This window comes from Mastomys coucha, unplaced genomic scaffold, assembly GCF_008632895.1.
Source record: "Mastomys coucha isolate ucsf_1 unplaced genomic scaffold, UCSF_Mcou_1 pScaffold7, whole genome shotgun sequence".
NCBI classification, from domain to species: Eukaryota; Metazoa; Chordata; class Mammalia; order Rodentia; family Muridae; genus Mastomys; species Mastomys coucha.
Window position 1 is genome coordinate 73,510,801 of NW_022196913.1, and position 18,147 is coordinate 73,528,947.

General features: G+C 46.3%; 1 protein-coding gene and 1 long non-coding RNA gene across 3 annotated transcripts in view; one reads left to right on the forward strand and one right to left on the reverse strand.

Annotated features, from left to right (window-relative positions):
* Window positions 1-18,147, forward strand: part of Matn2 (matrilin 2) — a 151,031-nt gene that overhangs the window by 119,199 nt on the left and 13,685 nt on the right. For both annotated transcript variants that reach the window (XM_031358146.1, XM_031358147.1), the window contains exons 9-11: window positions 3,338-3,460; window positions 3,704-3,826; window positions 17,095-17,217. In XM_031358146.1, coding sequence (XP_031214006.1) covers window positions 3,338-3,460; window positions 3,704-3,826; window positions 17,095-17,217 — 369 coding nt within the window. The remainder of the gene's footprint in view (window positions 1-3,337; window positions 3,461-3,703; window positions 3,827-17,094; window positions 17,218-18,147) is intronic.
* LOC116081610 lies at window positions 444-2,442 on the reverse strand. Its single transcript, XR_004114932.1, has 2 exons — window positions 2,230-2,442; window positions 444-977 (listed from the first exon to the last, which is right to left on the reverse strand). It is a non-coding gene; the product is annotated as an uncharacterized LOC116081610 (long non-coding RNA).

The following is an 18,147-nucleotide window of genomic DNA, read 5'->3' on the forward strand; positions in this document are numbered from 1 at the left end:
AGAGAGAGAGAGAGAGAGAGAGAGAGAGAGAGAGAGAGAATATGTAGGCTGCTTACAATAGGGCTGCTGCTGCTATTAGTCTTTGCTATTAAATGCATTTGCTAAGTCAGATAGGTCTGAATTCAAATCTAAGCCCTGTCACATTCTATATATGTGACTTGGACAGCTTGTTCTTCAAGTTTTGATTGCCTATTTTTAAAAGTTAATAGCACTAATTCCCCAGGTTGTTGTGGAGAAGAATTGAGGCTATTTCAATCTCTTGGCCTAGTGCCTGGTTTATGATAAACATAATACTAGATAAAAGATAATAGTCTATATCACAAAGCCTGTGAAAGTGACTAACAGCCAGTACCAGGTTGGGACAAGAAGCCAGAAAGGGTGGACCTTGGAAAACTTTGGACTACTCAGGCTGATGTGAGGAAAAAACTGGGCCACAAGGGAAATTTGTGAAGCTGTTCCTTTATTTCCTTGTATCAGATCCATAACAAGCTTGGTGATATAAACATATGAGAACTTTCAGATCTTGCCAGCTGGATAGGCCCATAACTTTTTTTTTTTTGAGGTACAGTCTTCCCAGTCCCAACCTATCAAGGGCTAAGAGTATGTGGAGGCTGTGATGGTGACCAGGACCATGACACACTGAGAGCTGGGGCTAGTGGCACTGGCCTACATAAAGAATCATTCCTTTGTGCTTTGCAAACAGTACACTATGCATCTGCTTGGCCCTGCAGGCAAGAGACTGAGTGAGAAGCATGCAGCTGTTGAACATTTGGACCCTCGACTGCCAGGAGGGGAAATTTCACAGCTGAAGTATGAGAGATACTGGGCCAGCCTGGGGGAACCTCGTTCTTCTCCGTCTTCAGAGGGAAGATTTGGCTTTCTAAGCATGATCCCCGGCATCAAGGGGATTTTGAATGAAGAGGTTGATGCAGAAATCAGCACTGTGCTGTACGCTTTCTTCTGACTGTCCCCGGGTCCTGAGTTGAGGGAGAAGAGAAGGAGATCTTTGTTCAACAAGAAGGTGCCTTGGTTAATGAAGGTGCCAAATCCTGCCTTTTTCTCAGCATGTGTAGGTTTGACTTGCTGCTGGCCCTGGTAGTAATCTGCAACTTCACTGAGTCTACCTTAGGCATCAAAGAGTCCTGGACTCCCTGACTCTCCCAGAATGCCTTGGGGAATCTAGGAGCTCAGATATGAGCCCATAAAAGATGGGGGTCTTCCTGAGATTTGTCATCATTTAGAATGTATAAACCAAGCTGTTTCTGCCTAGAAGTTCTCAGGGAAACTCATGGGGTTCTTAGAGAGCCCCAGGCATGACGGCAACCAACCCTTCTGAGGTACACATTCCAGCAGGCAGAGTTGTGAGCACCTTCAACACCCTAGTTCTCAGATGCTTCCCAGCAATTCTGCCTGGTAAATGGCATTTCAGGATGTGAGCATGAGCATATGGCTCCTGAGACTCTCAAAGAGTTTACGGCAGGTACGCCTACCAGTGGGCCGTTGCAGAAGTCACTAGTGCTCGGCCATGCAGAGTGACAAGGCTTACTTCTGTGGGCTGGTATGAAGTCCTCAGTGTCTGTCTAGCTGATGGAAGGTTACATTTTCTCTATTCAGTAAATGGGGGAGGCAGCCCATGGGGCTCTCTGTGAGAACTATCCACCATAGCTGTGTGTTCCCTGACTTTCCACTCTCCCTGCCCAAGGACCAGCTGTGTGGTTTTTAGGTGCCAGAAGAGGCCACACAGGCAGCTGAAGCTTTTGTTTATCTTCTGAATCTGGATGTTCTGATTAAGAGAAGTTTTTTATTGACTTTTTTTTATTTTCAAATAGAAATGAATTACACAATAACTCTGAGTATACTTAGTAATAATAATAGCTGTTTATTAAGTGGTTGCCATATGCCAGCCACTGGAGGGCTTTAGATGGATCATCTCCTCTGACTTTGCATTATTACCAGAAAGTAACCACCAGGTATCTAGGGGAGATAACCCAGTTAGTAAAGTGGTTGCTTTGCAAGCCAGGGGTCTGAGTTCTTCATCCAGAACCTGGGTAAGAGTGGCAGTGTGGCAGCATGCATTGGGATCTCAGCACTGGGAACAGAACAGTCTAGGCTTAGAGTTTTTTCAAAAACCAAGTTCAATAAAGGTTCTTAAATGCTTTAACCTCCCTTCTAGCCCACCAACCAAAGGTAGGGGAGAAGAAAGGTTAATAGGAAATGGGAGGCGAGGACCTGTTTAGAAGTAGTTCTTTGGGGTGATTCCAACCATGGATCAGTAGCAGCAGCTCGATCCAGAAGAAACCACAAGGCTCTGCCGAATCAGCACGAGTCGTCTGAAGTATCAGGAAGCAGCAGGAATACCTTGAGACATTCTTTGGCTATTTTCTCTCTATGACGTCATGACAAGTGAAGATCAGAAGACCTGCAAAGTGTTACAAGGTGAACTGATGCAAGAGTCTGTTGGGTTCTACTTATGCTCTTTCCAAACATCACAGAGTCCTCTCATGTGTCTGCTTCAACAAAACATCCTCTCATAAGACAGCTTCCAGAAAAACATCACATGGCACAACTGAGTTTCCAATGAAACCAGGAATTTCCACTTCAGAAAGGCTCCTGTTAGCCAGCCAGTCTAGTCTAATTGTTGGGATCCAAGATAGTGAGAGAGCCTTTTTCTAAAGGAAGAGACTACATTTCCTGAGAATGATAAAGTTGTCCTCTGGCCTCCACAAGCTCACACACATGCTGCATCATGCATGAACACACAGAGTCAAAGGAGGCATAAAAAAAAAAGGAACTGCCATCACCCCTGGGTCAGGAGGTCACAGCCCAGAAAGGCTAATTGTAACCCACATCCACAGCAAGGACATGGGAATCAGCCCTGTCCTGGTTTACTTCTCTGCTGCTGGGGTAAACTCCATGACCAAATGCAGTTTGGAGAGGAGACGGTTTATTTCAGTTTACACTTCCAGGTAACAGTTTATGACTGAGGGAACTCAAGGCAGGAACTGAGGCAGAGACCACAGATGAATGCTGGCTACTGCCTTGTGTCCAGGTTCACATTAGCTTGCTTTCTCATACCACTCAGGACTACCTTCTGGGAGGGGGGATGGAACCATTTACAGTGGGCATCAGCCAACATCAAGGACATGCCACACACGCCACTTTAGGGGAGGCAATTCCTCAGCTGAGAGTGTTTCTCATCTCAAGTGACTCTAGGTTTGTGTCACTGACATGCAGCCCTGGGGCTGCCATTGTTGCCAGAAAGACTTTGCTTAGCCTTGCTCAATGGTGTGTTGGCACCTCAGTCCCTTTATGCTCTCGTATTTTGTGACCACGGCAGGGGTGGACCACTGTGCACAGCAGGACCATGGCTGTGAGCAGCTGTGCCTGAACACGGAGGAGTCCTTTGTCTGCCAGTGCTCTGAAGGCTTCCTTATTAATGATGACCTCAAGACCTGCTCCAGTGAGTTCTCCTCTCACCTCTCTCCAGGGAAGGGTTCCCAACAGAAGCGGCTTGTATAGACAATGCAGAGAACACCATGTTCCCCTCTGCCCTTTTTTTTTCTCCCCCAGGGAGGCTAAGAGGAAATCTGCTGGGGAACCACACGCTTTCAATAGCAATAAACAAACAGTTACTTGATTCCCATCCCAGCCCCAAGGCTTGCTGAGACAGACTCAGGGACCTCACTTGGCTTTGGTCTTACAGGAGCAGATTACTGCTTGCTGAGCAACCACGGTTGTGAATACTCCTGTGTCAACACAGACAAATCCTTTGCCTGTCAGTGTCCTGAGGGTCATGTGCTCCGAAGCGACGGGAAGACCTGCGCAAGTGAGTCTCATTACATTTGAGATTCTGGGACAGATAGGCTCCGCACAAGCCCTCCTGGGTGCCAGTGGATTGATGACACGGGCATGGGCCTGAGCGTCCTCCTTCAGGCTTCACTGGGCCCCTGGTGATGTGTGTGCCCGTTTCTTGAAGCCATTGGTGTTTCTTCCCACGCTCCTGGAAATGGCTCGGCTATCTCCATGCCCTGCCTTGCCAGCATTAGGAAACAGGCCCTCATTTTGGGCATGCTGCAGTTCAAAGTTACGTTCAAATTTGGTTGCTATTATGATATGTTTGAGACATGGAAGTTTTCCAAGGTGGCTGTGCTGGTGGCAAGGATTAATGCCTTTCCGTGGGAGTGGGCTGATTATGGAGAGTGAGTAATTTAGCATGGGATCAGTCCCTCTGTCCCCACCTCTTTTGTGCTTAAGTCCTCACTGTGCTTTCCCATGGTGAGATGCAGCAGGATGAAGTCCTAACTTCCGAAGCGTCTATTCTTCCTTGTCATTCTGTCCGTATATATCAAGCTGTGATATAACTCCAGAGCACAGACTAAGACACACTCTCAGCTCTACCCCTAGCCAGTCACACCCGGGACCCACAATACAGTGACTTGCTGACTGCCAGCTGGCTGCATGCCCGGCACTGAGCACTGTGCTAAGCACATGCTATCACACTCCAGGGACAGATGGATTGGCTGCAGCTCAGACTCAGGGAAGAGTCCAAGATGGCCCTCTACTAAGTAGGGTCTCAATCTGTGTGGGAGCTCAGTTAGCTCTGAGAAATCCTTTGCCTTCCCTGAGCCCTGTCACCTTAGCACGAGGCCAGGTTGGCAGTGATATTATCTAGGCATATGTTTACTTATAGCTGGCTTTAACTCCTTTCTCCATTTAAACAAACAACCAAATGATAACGTTCCAGGCTCCTTCACCGGGGCAGTGGTGGTACATGCTTTAGCCCAGCATCAGGAGGCAGAGGCAGGAGGATCTCCATGAGTTTGAGGCCAGCCTGGTCTACAGAACCAGTTCCAGGACAGCCAGGGCAATGCAAAGAAACTCTGTCACAAAACGCCAAAAAACAAACAAACAAACAAACAAACAAAACAAACAAGCCAGGTGGTGGTAGCACACATCTTAATCCCAGCACTTGGGAGGCAGAGGCAGGTGGATTTCTGGGTTCAAGGCCAGCCTGGTCTACAGAGTGATCCAGGACAGCCAGGGCTACTCAAAGAAACCCTGTCTCGAAAAACCAAACCAAACCAAACCAAACAAAACAAACAAACAAAACCATCCCAGGCTCTCTCATCTCTTCCACTCAAGAATGTTGTGCTTTCTGCCCAATGCTACTATTTCCACATAGAGCAAGATGAAGAACTAAGAACAGTTTGAGAGAAAGGGTAAAAATGGAAGCAAAGACAACATTTTGCTTTCCCTGGCTCCTGCCTTTCTGGTTATCAGAACAATTTCCTTAGCCACCGGCACAACTGAAGGTTCAGCAGCAATCCTCCTCTCTCTGTTGTCAGTTCACATGGGCAACTGAGCTGCCTGCACAGCTGCCCGCGTAGCCATAACTGCGCTTCCTGTGAGAAAATACTTTCCCAGTTTGGGGTGGATTCTTGGATCTTGGCAAGTAGGTTGTCCATGTTGCTGCTTGCTTGTTGATCCCAGCCCAGTTGTCTCGCAGACTGCTGCTGCAGCCAATTCTACTAAGGGCTCGGGCACTGGGAGTGTGGAAAAAGGGTGGGTATGTTAAATACCATCTATGCTTGCCTGCCTGCTAAAGCCAGGTGTGGGGGATTGTGGGTGTGACTCTAGGGTTACTTCCCTCCTTGGTTTTCCTTGCTCTGATAAGCAGGAGCGGAGGGTGAGGTGATCACAGGGCTTCCTGACGCACGTGCCCTCACCTAATCAGGCTTTTGCTTTCACCGCCATTGAACCTTGCCTGTTTTCTCAGTTAAAGTGTGTTTTTAACTAAGGGAAAGGTGTGTGTCATCGTCTATGTGAGTTTAAGTCCAACAAAGGTCTAACTAAAGAGCCAGCATGCAAGTACAAGTGAGCATTATGTCTGGTGGTTCTGAGAACATGTGAGGTAACCCCATGGGTTACCACGTACCTCAGAACACACGGGCCAGAAGCATTTTACCCGCCAGGGCTGATCCCCCCCTAATTGAAGACTTTCTGTCTGCTCTCCAGTGATTCGGTGCAGCTGCTCCATCCTGTAATCAAAGCCAGGGTTTTCGCTGTGGTCACAGCTAATGGGGTTAGGATGAATGTGCCCCGGCCCCATTCCAGATGGTACATAGCCAGATAACATGACTGTACCTTTTTAGTAAAGTCTGGCAGACTTTACTAAAGTAAGTCAGGGTCTGCCAGGCCTTGCTCAACACACGAGGGGTTCCTCAGCCTTTATTTAGACCCTTGACAACAGATGGTTGGAAGAGCCTATCACTCATTCTGGAAGCACTGAAGTATAGAGCTATGTCCAAAGTTCCTGGGTCAAAGCAGGTACTGGCTGGCACGAAGCCTCCCCTCTCTTCCTCTCCGCCCTCTGATGCCAGGTTCTAGCTGCACGGTTTGGGAGTGGGCTGGGGAGGGAGATGAGGAGGCATCTTCTTCCAGCCGCAGCTCAGGGGCCTCTTTCCCTCACTAGAGTGTGCTTCCCTTAAATGCAATGTGTACAGAATCAGCACAGTGCCAAACAAGACTCCACAGGCACGGTACAAATGGAGTGCTCAGCCCGAGGCACAGTGTACACCGAGTGCTCAGCCTGCAGCCTTCAAGCCCTTGGGAATCAGACGTCAGAGGGCAGGTCTTACCTGGAGTTCCCAGGGCCCAGTCTAGCAAAGCAAAATGAATGGGTTAGCGAGTGAATAGAGAGCATCTAGCTCTCCTTTGACTCCATGACCCAGCTGCCACTCCACTCCATGCTGATGCTTGTAATGGCTCCCTACTGCCTCCCAGAAAAAAAAAAAAATCAGTAACAATCCTTGATTAGCAGTGTGGGAGAGTCCCCTGCTCCACCTGTGAAGGCCTTTCCCTCACAGCGTCCTACACCTCAGCTAAAGTAGTCCCTGAACAAAGGCTATTCTCTCTCCATTAAGGACTGCCTCCCTTCCTTAGCCCCTCCCACCTTGCATACAGAAAGCCTATCACCAGAGTCAGCCCCATGGAAACTTCATCCTCCCTAACCACTGGGTGCCAAGCTCCTCCTCCCATTCCCTGTATGCCTGTGTACACATGTGAGAAGAAACACAGCATATAAAGAGTGTGGATCTGGAATCCAAAGATTCAAATTCACATTTCTAACTTGGGCAAGAAAGCTGGCCCTCCCTGTGTGTCTGATTGCTCACCTTCAACTGGGGAAGGATTATTCCTGACTTTCAGGGTCCCTGTGTGACACAGAAACATATATTCAGAGACGTGTTTTGAAAATGTGTAGTGGACCTTAAACCATATGGCTCCTATGTTAAGTTAGCTTTAGCCTGTTCTTCACCAAGAGTCCCAAAGGGAGCTCCCTGACTTGCTGTCTAGAGACCTATCTCTCAGGGACAGGCCCAGGCACACTCTCCTGGCAGGCCTCAGAGATACCCTACTCCAGAAGTTAGCAAACTCAGGAGTTCACACACCATCCTAGGAGAAGCCCTTCTTTCCAGCTGTGGAGGACACTGCTTGTACAGGAGCCAGAGCCTTGAAGCCTCTGGGATCTAATTGGGCACACTCCCAGTCCATCTACCACAGGCTAACATGAAAAACCTCTTCAGCCCCAATGTCCTGCCCCTGCCCCCACCCCAACCCTAGTTGCCTAAGTCTGCTCTGGAAGCCATGACAAAATACCACAAACTGTGTATTGTCTTCTAACCACAGAAATGTCTTTCTCATAGTACTGGAGGCTAGAAGTCTGAATGCAGGGCGCCAGCATGGTAATGCTCTGGCGAAGGCTTTCCCCACCACTGGCTGTGTTCTCTCATGAAGGAAGAGAGATGGATACAGGGAGTGAGTGAATGAGCTCTTTGGTGTCTTTTTTAAATGAAAACAGTAGTCCTGGACTGGCAAGATGACTCAGTAAAGTCCTTGCCCTGCCAGCCTGGTGAGCTGTTTAAGCCCAAGAATGCACATAAAGGTAAGAGAGAACTGACTCCAGGAAGTTGTTCTCTGACTTCCAGATTGCACCATTGCACCTGAGCTCCCCATCACATCATATACACTTGATGAAGAGGAGGAGGAGAGGAAGATGGTGATGGTGATGACCACAGTGGTGATATGTAGATGCTTCTTAGTTTAAGAAAAGGCATCGGGCGGTGGTGGCTCATGCCTTTAATCCCAGCACTTGGGAGGCAGAGGCAGGAGGATCTCTGAGTTCAAGGCTAGCCTGGTCTACAGTGTGAGTTCCAGGGCAGCCAGGGTTATACAGAGAAACCCTATCTTGAAAAAAAACAAACAAACAAAAGAAAAGGCTTCTATAGGGGCACCAACAGGTCAGCTGCCCCTTGAAACCATCATGCTAGCTGTTGACCTTGGGTCAATCACCTTCTTGGCAGACTACCTATGACCATCTCCTCCTGAGGTCAGGTGCATTTAAATTACATTGTATGTGGAGTGCAGAAACAGATGGGAGTTACTATGTGTCACTGTTGACAGTCTAACTACACTGGACACATTACCCCACAATTCTTGCAACCTCCACCCCTCAGCACCACCTGATTTATAACTTAGATGTGAAAAGCATAGTTTGTGTCAATGTACAAGCACCTCAACAACCTAGCTATGCAGCTCAACCTCTAGCCATCCTGGACCCAGATGGTAGAGCCCATTCACAGTGAGGCCTTAGTTAAAACAGAAAGGGAAAGGCAGATCTTTGGGGGGGGGGTGATTTTATCCTGCTTTCTGGGCTTCTTAAGCCTTCTACCCTATTCTACTTCAGCATTGATTAGTAACTGAGTCTGGCTCATCTCCTTGCCTGGGCAGAATCTTAATATCTGCTTCAGTACTTGTTCATCTGTCCATCTCGTCTCACGTGTTTGCCTGTGGTACACCAGGTGCTGGTGGTCCCTGGGGCTGACCTAACTCAGTTTCTACCCCAGCAGTGGTTAAGGTTCCTCTGTGAGAGATATTTAAAATGTATCAGCCAATCTGCATGGTGGCCACTGGGATGTGGGCACAACAGCCACAAGAGAATGGAGTAGGCAGTCGCACGTCTCAGGAAAGATGTTAAATCTGATGCTAGACACTCAATCAGGAGAGCCAGCCACAGGTACAACCTATCAGCTTCCCTGACACAGGTGGGCGGCAGCAGTGCAGGTGCATGATCCAGACGGGCCAGAGGGAGGTCAGTAGACTCAATGCCAGAGAGAGCCGCAGGAGCAGGTGGGAGCTGTTACCTGTAGCACACAGTGACAGGAAACTTTCTGGAGCCAGGAAACTTACCTTGATTCTGGAGCTTACCTTGAGCCAGCTGTTAGTTTGTCTTCCAAGAGCCTTACCAGACAGATTAGCCCCTTAGAGCTGGGAGGGAAACAGAGAGGATGGATCTGTGAACTACTGGGGTCAGTACAGCTAAGACAGTCACCTCTTCAGGTTAAGGAACCTTGAGACAGTCACTTCTGCTCTCTGGCCATCAGTTTCCTCATCTCTAAAGTGGGGTTGGACCAGCATACTTCCAAGGCCCGTTTTAGCCTCTAAATATGGATAGTCATGGGCACAGGTCATTGTTCCATTAACCTGTGCTGACCATTGCTAAACAAGTACAGTCCTGACAGGAGTGCACACCATTTCCCCAGGCCGGTCGCAAGTTAGAGATTGTGACGGAGAGAACACACTCAGGTATATTCCTGTAGCAGAGTCTCATCGGCCCTGGGAGAAGCTGAGCCAAGATGCTTTCCAGAGTAGGTGGGTAGGTAGGACTAGAGTCCCTGGGCAGGAAGTAAGTTCAGAGCACACTCAGCATTCTTTCTCTTATGGCATATGGCCCTTGGCATTCCTAAGTGACCTCACACACCCTCTGCATGCAGAAAGTGGGCACTGTGACAAACAAGTGAGAAGTGTTCTGTAAGGCTGCCTTGGAGGAAAAGTGGGGAGCCTGGGAGTGGGGAGCCCTGGGAGTCCCAACACTCTCCACCCAGAGTTTTCATTGAGAACATCCACCAGATCCTATGATGTGGATTTAATTACTGCAAGTTTTAGAGTAGAAACTTGAGAAAAATGTTTCCTCTTACCAACAGGCCCTTCCTGGAGGCAGTTATGTACCAGGCAGGAAGGTATTGGTGATAGAAGAAAGTGGCAGGTATGTTCCATGAACTCTTGGTTTTCATGGCCCATTTAGATACAGCCACACAGGGTGTGAACATAGATTCCTCCAAAAATGACATATACAGGTTGATACTCTCCAAAATGTGGAGCACATGAGGTTTGAGATCTGTGCTATTGGGAAGACTTTCTAAGAAGTTCCTGAGAGGAAGAAGGAAAGAGCCCAGAGGAGGAAACCCCGGGGCAGGGAGGAGATTGCTAGGAGATGGGAGCTGAAGGACTATGGGAAGCTGGGAAAAGTGGGGTGAAGAGACTGGAGGGCAGGTGTGCCAATCTTACTAAAGCTTCCCTGTCTTAGCATCATTAGGAAGTGCAAAGGACTGGAGAGACAGCTCAGCAGCTAAGAGAACGTGGCTGCTCATCTAGCAAACCTGTGGTTCAGTTCTTAGCACCTACACAACAGCTCCAAACCATCCTCACTTCAGTTCCTCTCATGGCCTCCAAGGGCACTGCTCACACATGGCACAAGCACACAGGCAGCCAAAATGCCCACATACACAGTCAAATGATCGAAGAAGAAGCTCTTAGTCCCAGTGTTTGGTGCTTTTGATACACGGCCCTAAGTGTGTGATGGGCTGGCACTCTACCTCTGAGCTATATTCACAGCCTTGCTTTAACTTTTATTTTGAGATGAAGTCTCATAAAGTTGCTCAGACTTGAATTCACCTGAGTTTGGTCTGTAGAACCCACATAGTGGAAGGAGAAAAACAACTTCCTGCAAGTTGACCTCTGACCTCCATTTACAAGCTATGGCATATGTTCATGAGTACACACACACACACACACACACACACACACACACACACTAAGTGTAGTTTTTTGAAAAAAAACCTTTCAGTTCTTCATTGCTTTGAGAAAGAGCTTAGTAATATAGCCCAGGCTAGTCTTTTGATAAAGGGCTTAGCCAGGCAATAGTGGCACATACCTTTAATCCCAGCACTTGGGAGGCAGAGGCAGGTGGATTTCTGAGTTCGAGACCAGCCTGGTCTACAGAGTGAGTTCCAGGACAGCCAGGGCTACACAGAGAAACCATGTCTAGAAAAACTAAGAGAGAGAGAGACGGAGAGGGAGAGAGGAAGGGGTAGGGGGAGGGGGAGGGGAGGGAAAGGGAGGGGGGAGAGAAGGGGGAGGAGGAGAGGGAGAGGGAGAGGGAGGAGAGGGAGAGGGAGGGAGAAAGGGCTTAGTAATGCAGCCCAGGCTAGTCTTGAACTCAAGATCCTACTTTAGTCTTCCAAATCCTGGGATTATGGAAATATACCACCATGCTTAACTTTCCAGTGCTCCTTTATGTGAATAAATGCAAATAAAATACATATTTTTCTTCTTTGCTTTCTTCCTCACACACAAGATAGTATTCAATATAGTCTGTTCTATTTTTTTTCACTCAATACTATTTCCTGAAGATCTCTTTGTATCATTACTATTTTAGTCACTATTCTATTGCTGTGAAGAGGCACCATGGCCAAGGCAACTATTATAAAAGACAGCTTTTAATTGGAGGTTTGCTTACAGTTTCAGAGGTTCAATGCAGTATCATCATGTCAGAGAGCATGGTGGCATGCAGACAGACACTGAAGGAGTAGCTAAGAGCTACTCAGACCCATAGGCAGAGAAAGGGACTCTAGGTTTGCTTGCCATGGGCCTTTGAAACCTCAAATCTTAGCACCAGTGATATACTTCCTCTAACAATTCCACACATTCCAATCCTTCTAATCCTTTCAAATAGAATCACTCCTTGATAACTAAGCACTGATATATATGAGCCTAGGAGGGATATTCTTATTCAAAGCACCAGATTTCACTTCCTGGCTCTCATAGGCCTATAGCCATATCATAGTGCAAAACTATTTCATGTAGTTTTAAATTCACTACCACCTTTGCCCAGGATCAGCCAAGCTACCAGCCCCTCCCGTCTTCCCTTTTGCTTTTCCCACCTTTGGTTCCAGGAGGTGACCATGCTACCAGCTCTTTTCCAGCCTCCCTGAATCCACAGATAAAAGACACAGACACACGGTTTGTTACCTTACAATTTGCTTTCTTGGCACAATTGCTGGGCCTCCCTCCTGGAAAAGTGTGTCTTTATCAATTTATTATCTCTGTCTCTCCACCTGCCCTAAACTTAATGGCTAGTCCCACCTGGCCCCTGCCAAACATCCTTGTCTACCCACCTGTAGTGGAGGCCACAGGCCCTAGCTCTCCCCAGACCTCACATGATTGCATCTTTCTTCTTCCTCCAAAGCATGACAGAAAGCCCTCTCTCCTTTCTGCGTCTCCTTTTCCCCGGAAGTCCCACCTATAACTTCAGCCCAGCTTTCTTTACTGGTCAATCAAGAACCAATTGGGGAACATGACCTTTGTATCAGAACCTCTCCTTACACAAAATGCATTCAGGTCAACTTCAAAAGTTCCCAAGTCTGTTCACAGTTTCAACATTGTTTTAAAGTCCAATGTTCAAAATCTCTTCTGAGACTCAAGGCACTCTCTTAAGAGTTACAGTTTTGCTGAGCAGTGGTGGTGCATGCCTTTAATCCCAGCACTTAGGAAACAGAGTCGGGTGGATTTCTGAGTTCAAGACCAGCCTGGTCTACAAAATGAGTTCCAGGACAGCCTGGGCAATACAGAGAAACCCTATCTTGAAAAAAGAGTTACAGTTAACTGTAACCCCCATAACAATCAATATAAAAACCAGATCATATACTTTGACTACACAATGGCCCAGGATGTACATTACCATTCCAAAAGTGAGGAAAGGGAACACAATGAGGAAATACTGTACCAACGAAGGACTGAAAATCAGCAGGTCAAGCTCCTCTGCACCCCCATGTCTAATATCTAAGATCCCCAATTCCTTTCAGCTTTGTTGACTGTAACATGCTTCTCTGTCTTGGCCCGGTTCCACATCTGACCTACAGCTTTCCTTGGCAGGTATCCCATAATTCTGGCATCTTCAACATCCTGGAGTCTCCAACATAGTCCAGCTGGATCACAGCTTCACACAATGACCTCTCAGGGCCTCATGCAGGGAATTTTCTTTTGCTGAGAAGGGAGAATCCACAACCCCTTTCGTGTATCCTCACCACTATAGCAGAACCTTGTAGCTAAAGCTGCCAGTTCTACTGCTTGTTAGGGTTGGGCCTCGCTCCCTCCTTCAGTTACATCTGCAGCAGCTTTCCACTGTTGACAGCTTCCATCATGGCAGAAGCCTTCCTTCATTACTTTTCACAAATTGGGAGCATAGTGAGTAGGGTCTTGCCCTGAGGTCACCACTCCCATTTAGCATCAGGCGCTTCTTTAAACATTTTATCTCCTTGTGCAACGAACTCCATTATACTTTCCGGGTGCTCCTTTTATCTTCAAACTATACATTTTGCATTTTTCTCTGCCTAGCTTGTTCTTTTTCACATAGATTTGCATAAGAGTGCTTACTAACAACCACATGACACAGTCATTACTAGGCTGTCTTGAAATCTCCTCTGCCAACACCAGTAACAAAACTCTTCAATTTATCCTCAGGTAGATTTTTAGGATGAGGGCAAAAAGCAGCTACACTCCTTACCACAATATCACAAGAATGTCTCTAGCCCACTTACTACTCCTCTTCCCTACAAACCCAGCTGTCATAATCTACATTGCTCTCAGCACCGCTGTCTTCTATACTACTACTTGTGTGGCCCATTAGGCCCTGCCTAAACATTCAACTGCTTTCCTAATCCAGAGTCCCAAAGCCTACATTCTGCCATCAAGCAGTGTTCAGGTTGCTTACAGCAATTACCCTAACATCTGTTTTAGTCACTGTTCTATTGCTATGAAGGGACAACATGACCAAGACAGCTCTTATAAAAGAAAGCATTTAATTGGGGGCTGGCTTACACTTCAAAGGTTTAGTCCACTGTTATCATCATGGCAGAGAACATGACAGCATGCACATAGGCACTGGAACAGTAGCTAAGAGCAGCACACTAACCCAGAGACAGAGAGGAAGAGAGAGAAAGAGAGAGAAAGAGAGACAGACAGACAGGCAGACAGAGACAGACAGAAAGAGATGACAGACTGACTGACTGACTGACTGACTGAATGAATGAATGACTCTGGCCCTTTGAAACCTCAAAACACACCCCCAAGTGATACACTTCCTCCAACAAAGCCATACCTCCCATCTTTCAAACAGTACCACTCCTGGTGTCTAAGCATTCAAATCTATGAGCATATAGGGGACATTCTTATTTAAACCACCACAATTACATAGGAAAGTTCCTCATTCTCTTTACAGCTGTGTAACGTTCCATTACATTTGGTCAGTCCCATTTCTGGACACTTTGGTTGACTCTCACTTTTCACCTCTACAAACAGTGATGCAGTCAATAACTTGAATGCACATCCCTTTACAAAGTACAAGGGTATCTGCAGAAGGGAGTCCCTACATGAAGTTGCTGAGTGAAAAGTGCATTCTGTAACTTTCACAGGCACTGCCAGCCACTCCTCCATAGGCACAGTTGACTTTGGAAGCTGTATGTGTTTTCCCTTTAGCAGTCATCTGTAGAAGTCTCCCATGACTGACTGAGAGTCACCCATCGTGCTCTGGATCAGATACCCTGAGGCAATGAGCAGAAGAAGAGATAAGCTTATAAACTCTACACTTACTTTAAAGCATGCACACAGTAACAGTTCCAGGAGAACTGAGGAGCTGGGCTGGGAGCTGTTGGCATATAGCCAAGGATAAGGACATGAGCCTATGGGCACAGGGCTTCTCCCTGGCTGCCCTGACCTCTGATAAAGAAAAGCAGTGCCATCTGACAGACATGGGCTTGGACCACTCTGCCTTGGGAAGCTTGAGTTCAGTAGCCTGTATATATATTGTATGTAGTCTTCAAGACTACAGGGCTGGTTTTAGGAAGTCCCAGGCAGAAGAGTGTGATCAGAAAGTTCACTCTGGATAAGGGCTTGGCAATACTGGCCTGAGGGAGCTTTTGCTATTTTATTACCTTGGAAAATCGAGTATTCTTATAAATGCATGGTGAAGGAGGAAAAAATTTTCCCTCCGTGCCAACAAGCTGTCTGTGCTATGTGTCACTTAGTGGTACTTTTAACTCTGTGAGGAACTACCCAACCACAGGGAAATATTCTGCATTAATAATGAGTCCAGAATGTGCCCAGAGAAGTAAGTCACCGGAGCACCCAGCTCTGCTTAGAATCTCCTCTGCAGTTAAAATTCCAGCCCACATCATTTCCCTGTTGCTCAAACATTCTGGCAGTGTTCCTGCCCAAAGAAAGGCAAAATTCCCTTTGTTTCTGAAAGCCTAGCAGATGGTAATGCTGTGTAGTTGGGAAAAGTCATGGGCTTCATTATAAAAAAAAAAAAATAACATTTTTAATCTGGTTCCTCCATTTATTAGCAAGTCGTCTTGGCGAGCTGTAATAAGCCTTCCTCGACCTTAATTTCTCTTGCTAGTAAATGAGAATACTATTGGATCCCTTAATTAGCCTACAGGATATAGTTCTGAGGACTTCCCTTCCCTAAAAAATGCTGCAATGATGCTCAACAAAAACAAAGTTGATGGGCTCTTCCTGTTGTATCCCCTGCCAGGTTCCTTTCCCACTTTGGTGCACACCCTCTGTTGAAATCCTGCTCATTTTCTAAAAGGGTGGGTTAGCTTTCAGTTAACTGTATGGTTCTCATAAAATCTTGCTGTTCCCCAATAGAGCTGGAGAGATGGCTCAGCAGTTAAGAACACTGACTCCTATTCCAGGGGTCCTGAGTTCAAGTCCCAGCAACCACACGGTTATTCCCAACCATCTGTAATGGGGTTTGATGCCTTCTTCTGACATGCAGGTGTATATGCAGCAGAACACTTGTACATAAAACAAACAAACAAATAAACAAAATGCAGCCAAGCACTCATACATTAATTTTTTAAAATGTCACTTCCAACCAGCCCTATAAAATAATATGCTACATTCAGGAGCTCAGTCTGGTGATCTCAGAGTTATCTTTGACTCTTGTCCTAACCATGTGACCGTGGAGTCTTCATTTCAATTGTTGGAAAGGACAGAAGTTGACACAAAATTGCCCTTCAGATGAATTTTATTAGGAGAGATCCTCATGACCATAGGCATCAGCTATGATAAGGCCATGATATGGGAGACCAGTAGCAGGCACAGCCACACCAGAGTAAAAAAGCTGATGGGACAATGTCCTGGATTCTAAAGACAAAGGCCATTCTGATATAGAGTTGTCAGTGGTTCCATACCATGTGATCTATCCTGGCACTGACTAAAGTTGTAGTTCAAGAGTTGTTTGTGGTCTAGGCTTGCTCACAGCTGCAAGATGGAAGAGAGAACTCCAGGAAGACAGGCTTCAGGGAGGTGTGGCCTGATTTCTAGGAGGGGGAGAAAGACAGCTAGAAGATCTGTGGTCTAACATCAATCTACCAGCAAATCTTATAGGCATTTATACTGGTTGTTCTGTCCTTAGTGTCTAGAGCAATGCCTGATCCACAGTAAGAACTCACAACAAATTTGCTGATTATCTAGGTGTGTTGAAGCTTACCTTCATGCTTAGGCTAAAGTAAAAGATCATGAGTTCAAAGCCTATCTTGAAATAACAACAAAAAGCTTTGCTACCTTTGAATAAATGAATGAATAGGCCAAGTGTTCTACGTGCATATGTAGATCCACAGGAAAGTTGGTATTAGACTTATTCTCTTTTAGTCTTAGCTATTTACATCTCCTTTTAGAAACTATCTTTTTCTGTTTTCTTCCCCCGCCCCCCCCGTGGAGCTAGATGTTTTGCTTTATGTATGTCCTTTGTATATATGAATGTCTTCTCATAGATACTTTCTATCCTGAAATGAACTATGTGAGAAAAGACACTGTTTTAACTTAAGACATCTGAAATGTCTTTTAGAAATGAATAGGCCACTATTCATTTATCGATGAGTAATTTTCTTCCATTTCTGTAATTCTAATCAGAACTGGACTCTTGTGCTTTGGGGGACCATGGTTGTGAACATTCATGTGTAAGCAGTGAAGAATCATTCGTGTGTCAGTGCTTTGAGGGATACATTCTTCGTGATGACGGGAAGACCTGCAGAAGTAAGTTTGCTCGCTCATACAGCCATGCCTACCATGGCAGCCTTGGTGTGACTCAATCACTCTCAACACTAACACCACACAATCAAATGTCATGTGGTGTCTGTCTTTGGTGGGATCCTAGAACAGAAGAGGGGTGCTATGTAATAATGAAGAAAGTATATAACTATGTTTTACTAAATAATAATTTGTCAAACCAAGTGTGGTGTTACATGCTTTAATTCCCATTACTCAGGAGGCAGAGGTAGGTGGATCTCTGTGGATTCAAGCCCTGTCTAGTCTACATAGCAAGTTCTAGGCTTCCCTACAAAGTGACACCCTCTCACAATAACAGTAACATACTAAGCTAGGCCTGGTGGTATATTCCTATAATCCTGGCTACTTAGAAAGCTGAAGCAGGAGCATGGCAAATTCACAGACTTCCTGGGTGCTAGGCTGTCCTGGACAACTTAGTGAGACACTGACTCAAAATACAAAAAAACAAAGATGGGGGCCCTTCCAGAGGATATGAATTCAGTTCCTAGCACCCATATCAGGCAGCTTACAGGCTCCTGTAACTCCAGCTCCAGGGGATCTGGCACCTTCTCCTGGCTTTTGCAAGCAACTGCACTCATATACACAATCCATACACAGACACATAAGTAAAATTATAAATAAGTCAATAAACGGGCTAAGGATGTAACTTAGTGGTAGAGCATTTGCCAAGCATACATAAGGTTCTGGGTTCTGTCCCTAAAACTCCAATGACAACAATAACAACCAAAGAGCAGTGTGCCCGTATAGGTGAATGGATCTCATCTCTGTCATTCCTCTTCTCTGACTTCTCAAAATTCTTCCCAAAGAGCTTTGAAGGAAAGATGAGTACCTGGAGTCGTTACTCTGATTTTCAGACAGGAAAGCTAAGATTCTGAGAAGTTACATAGTTCGAGGCCA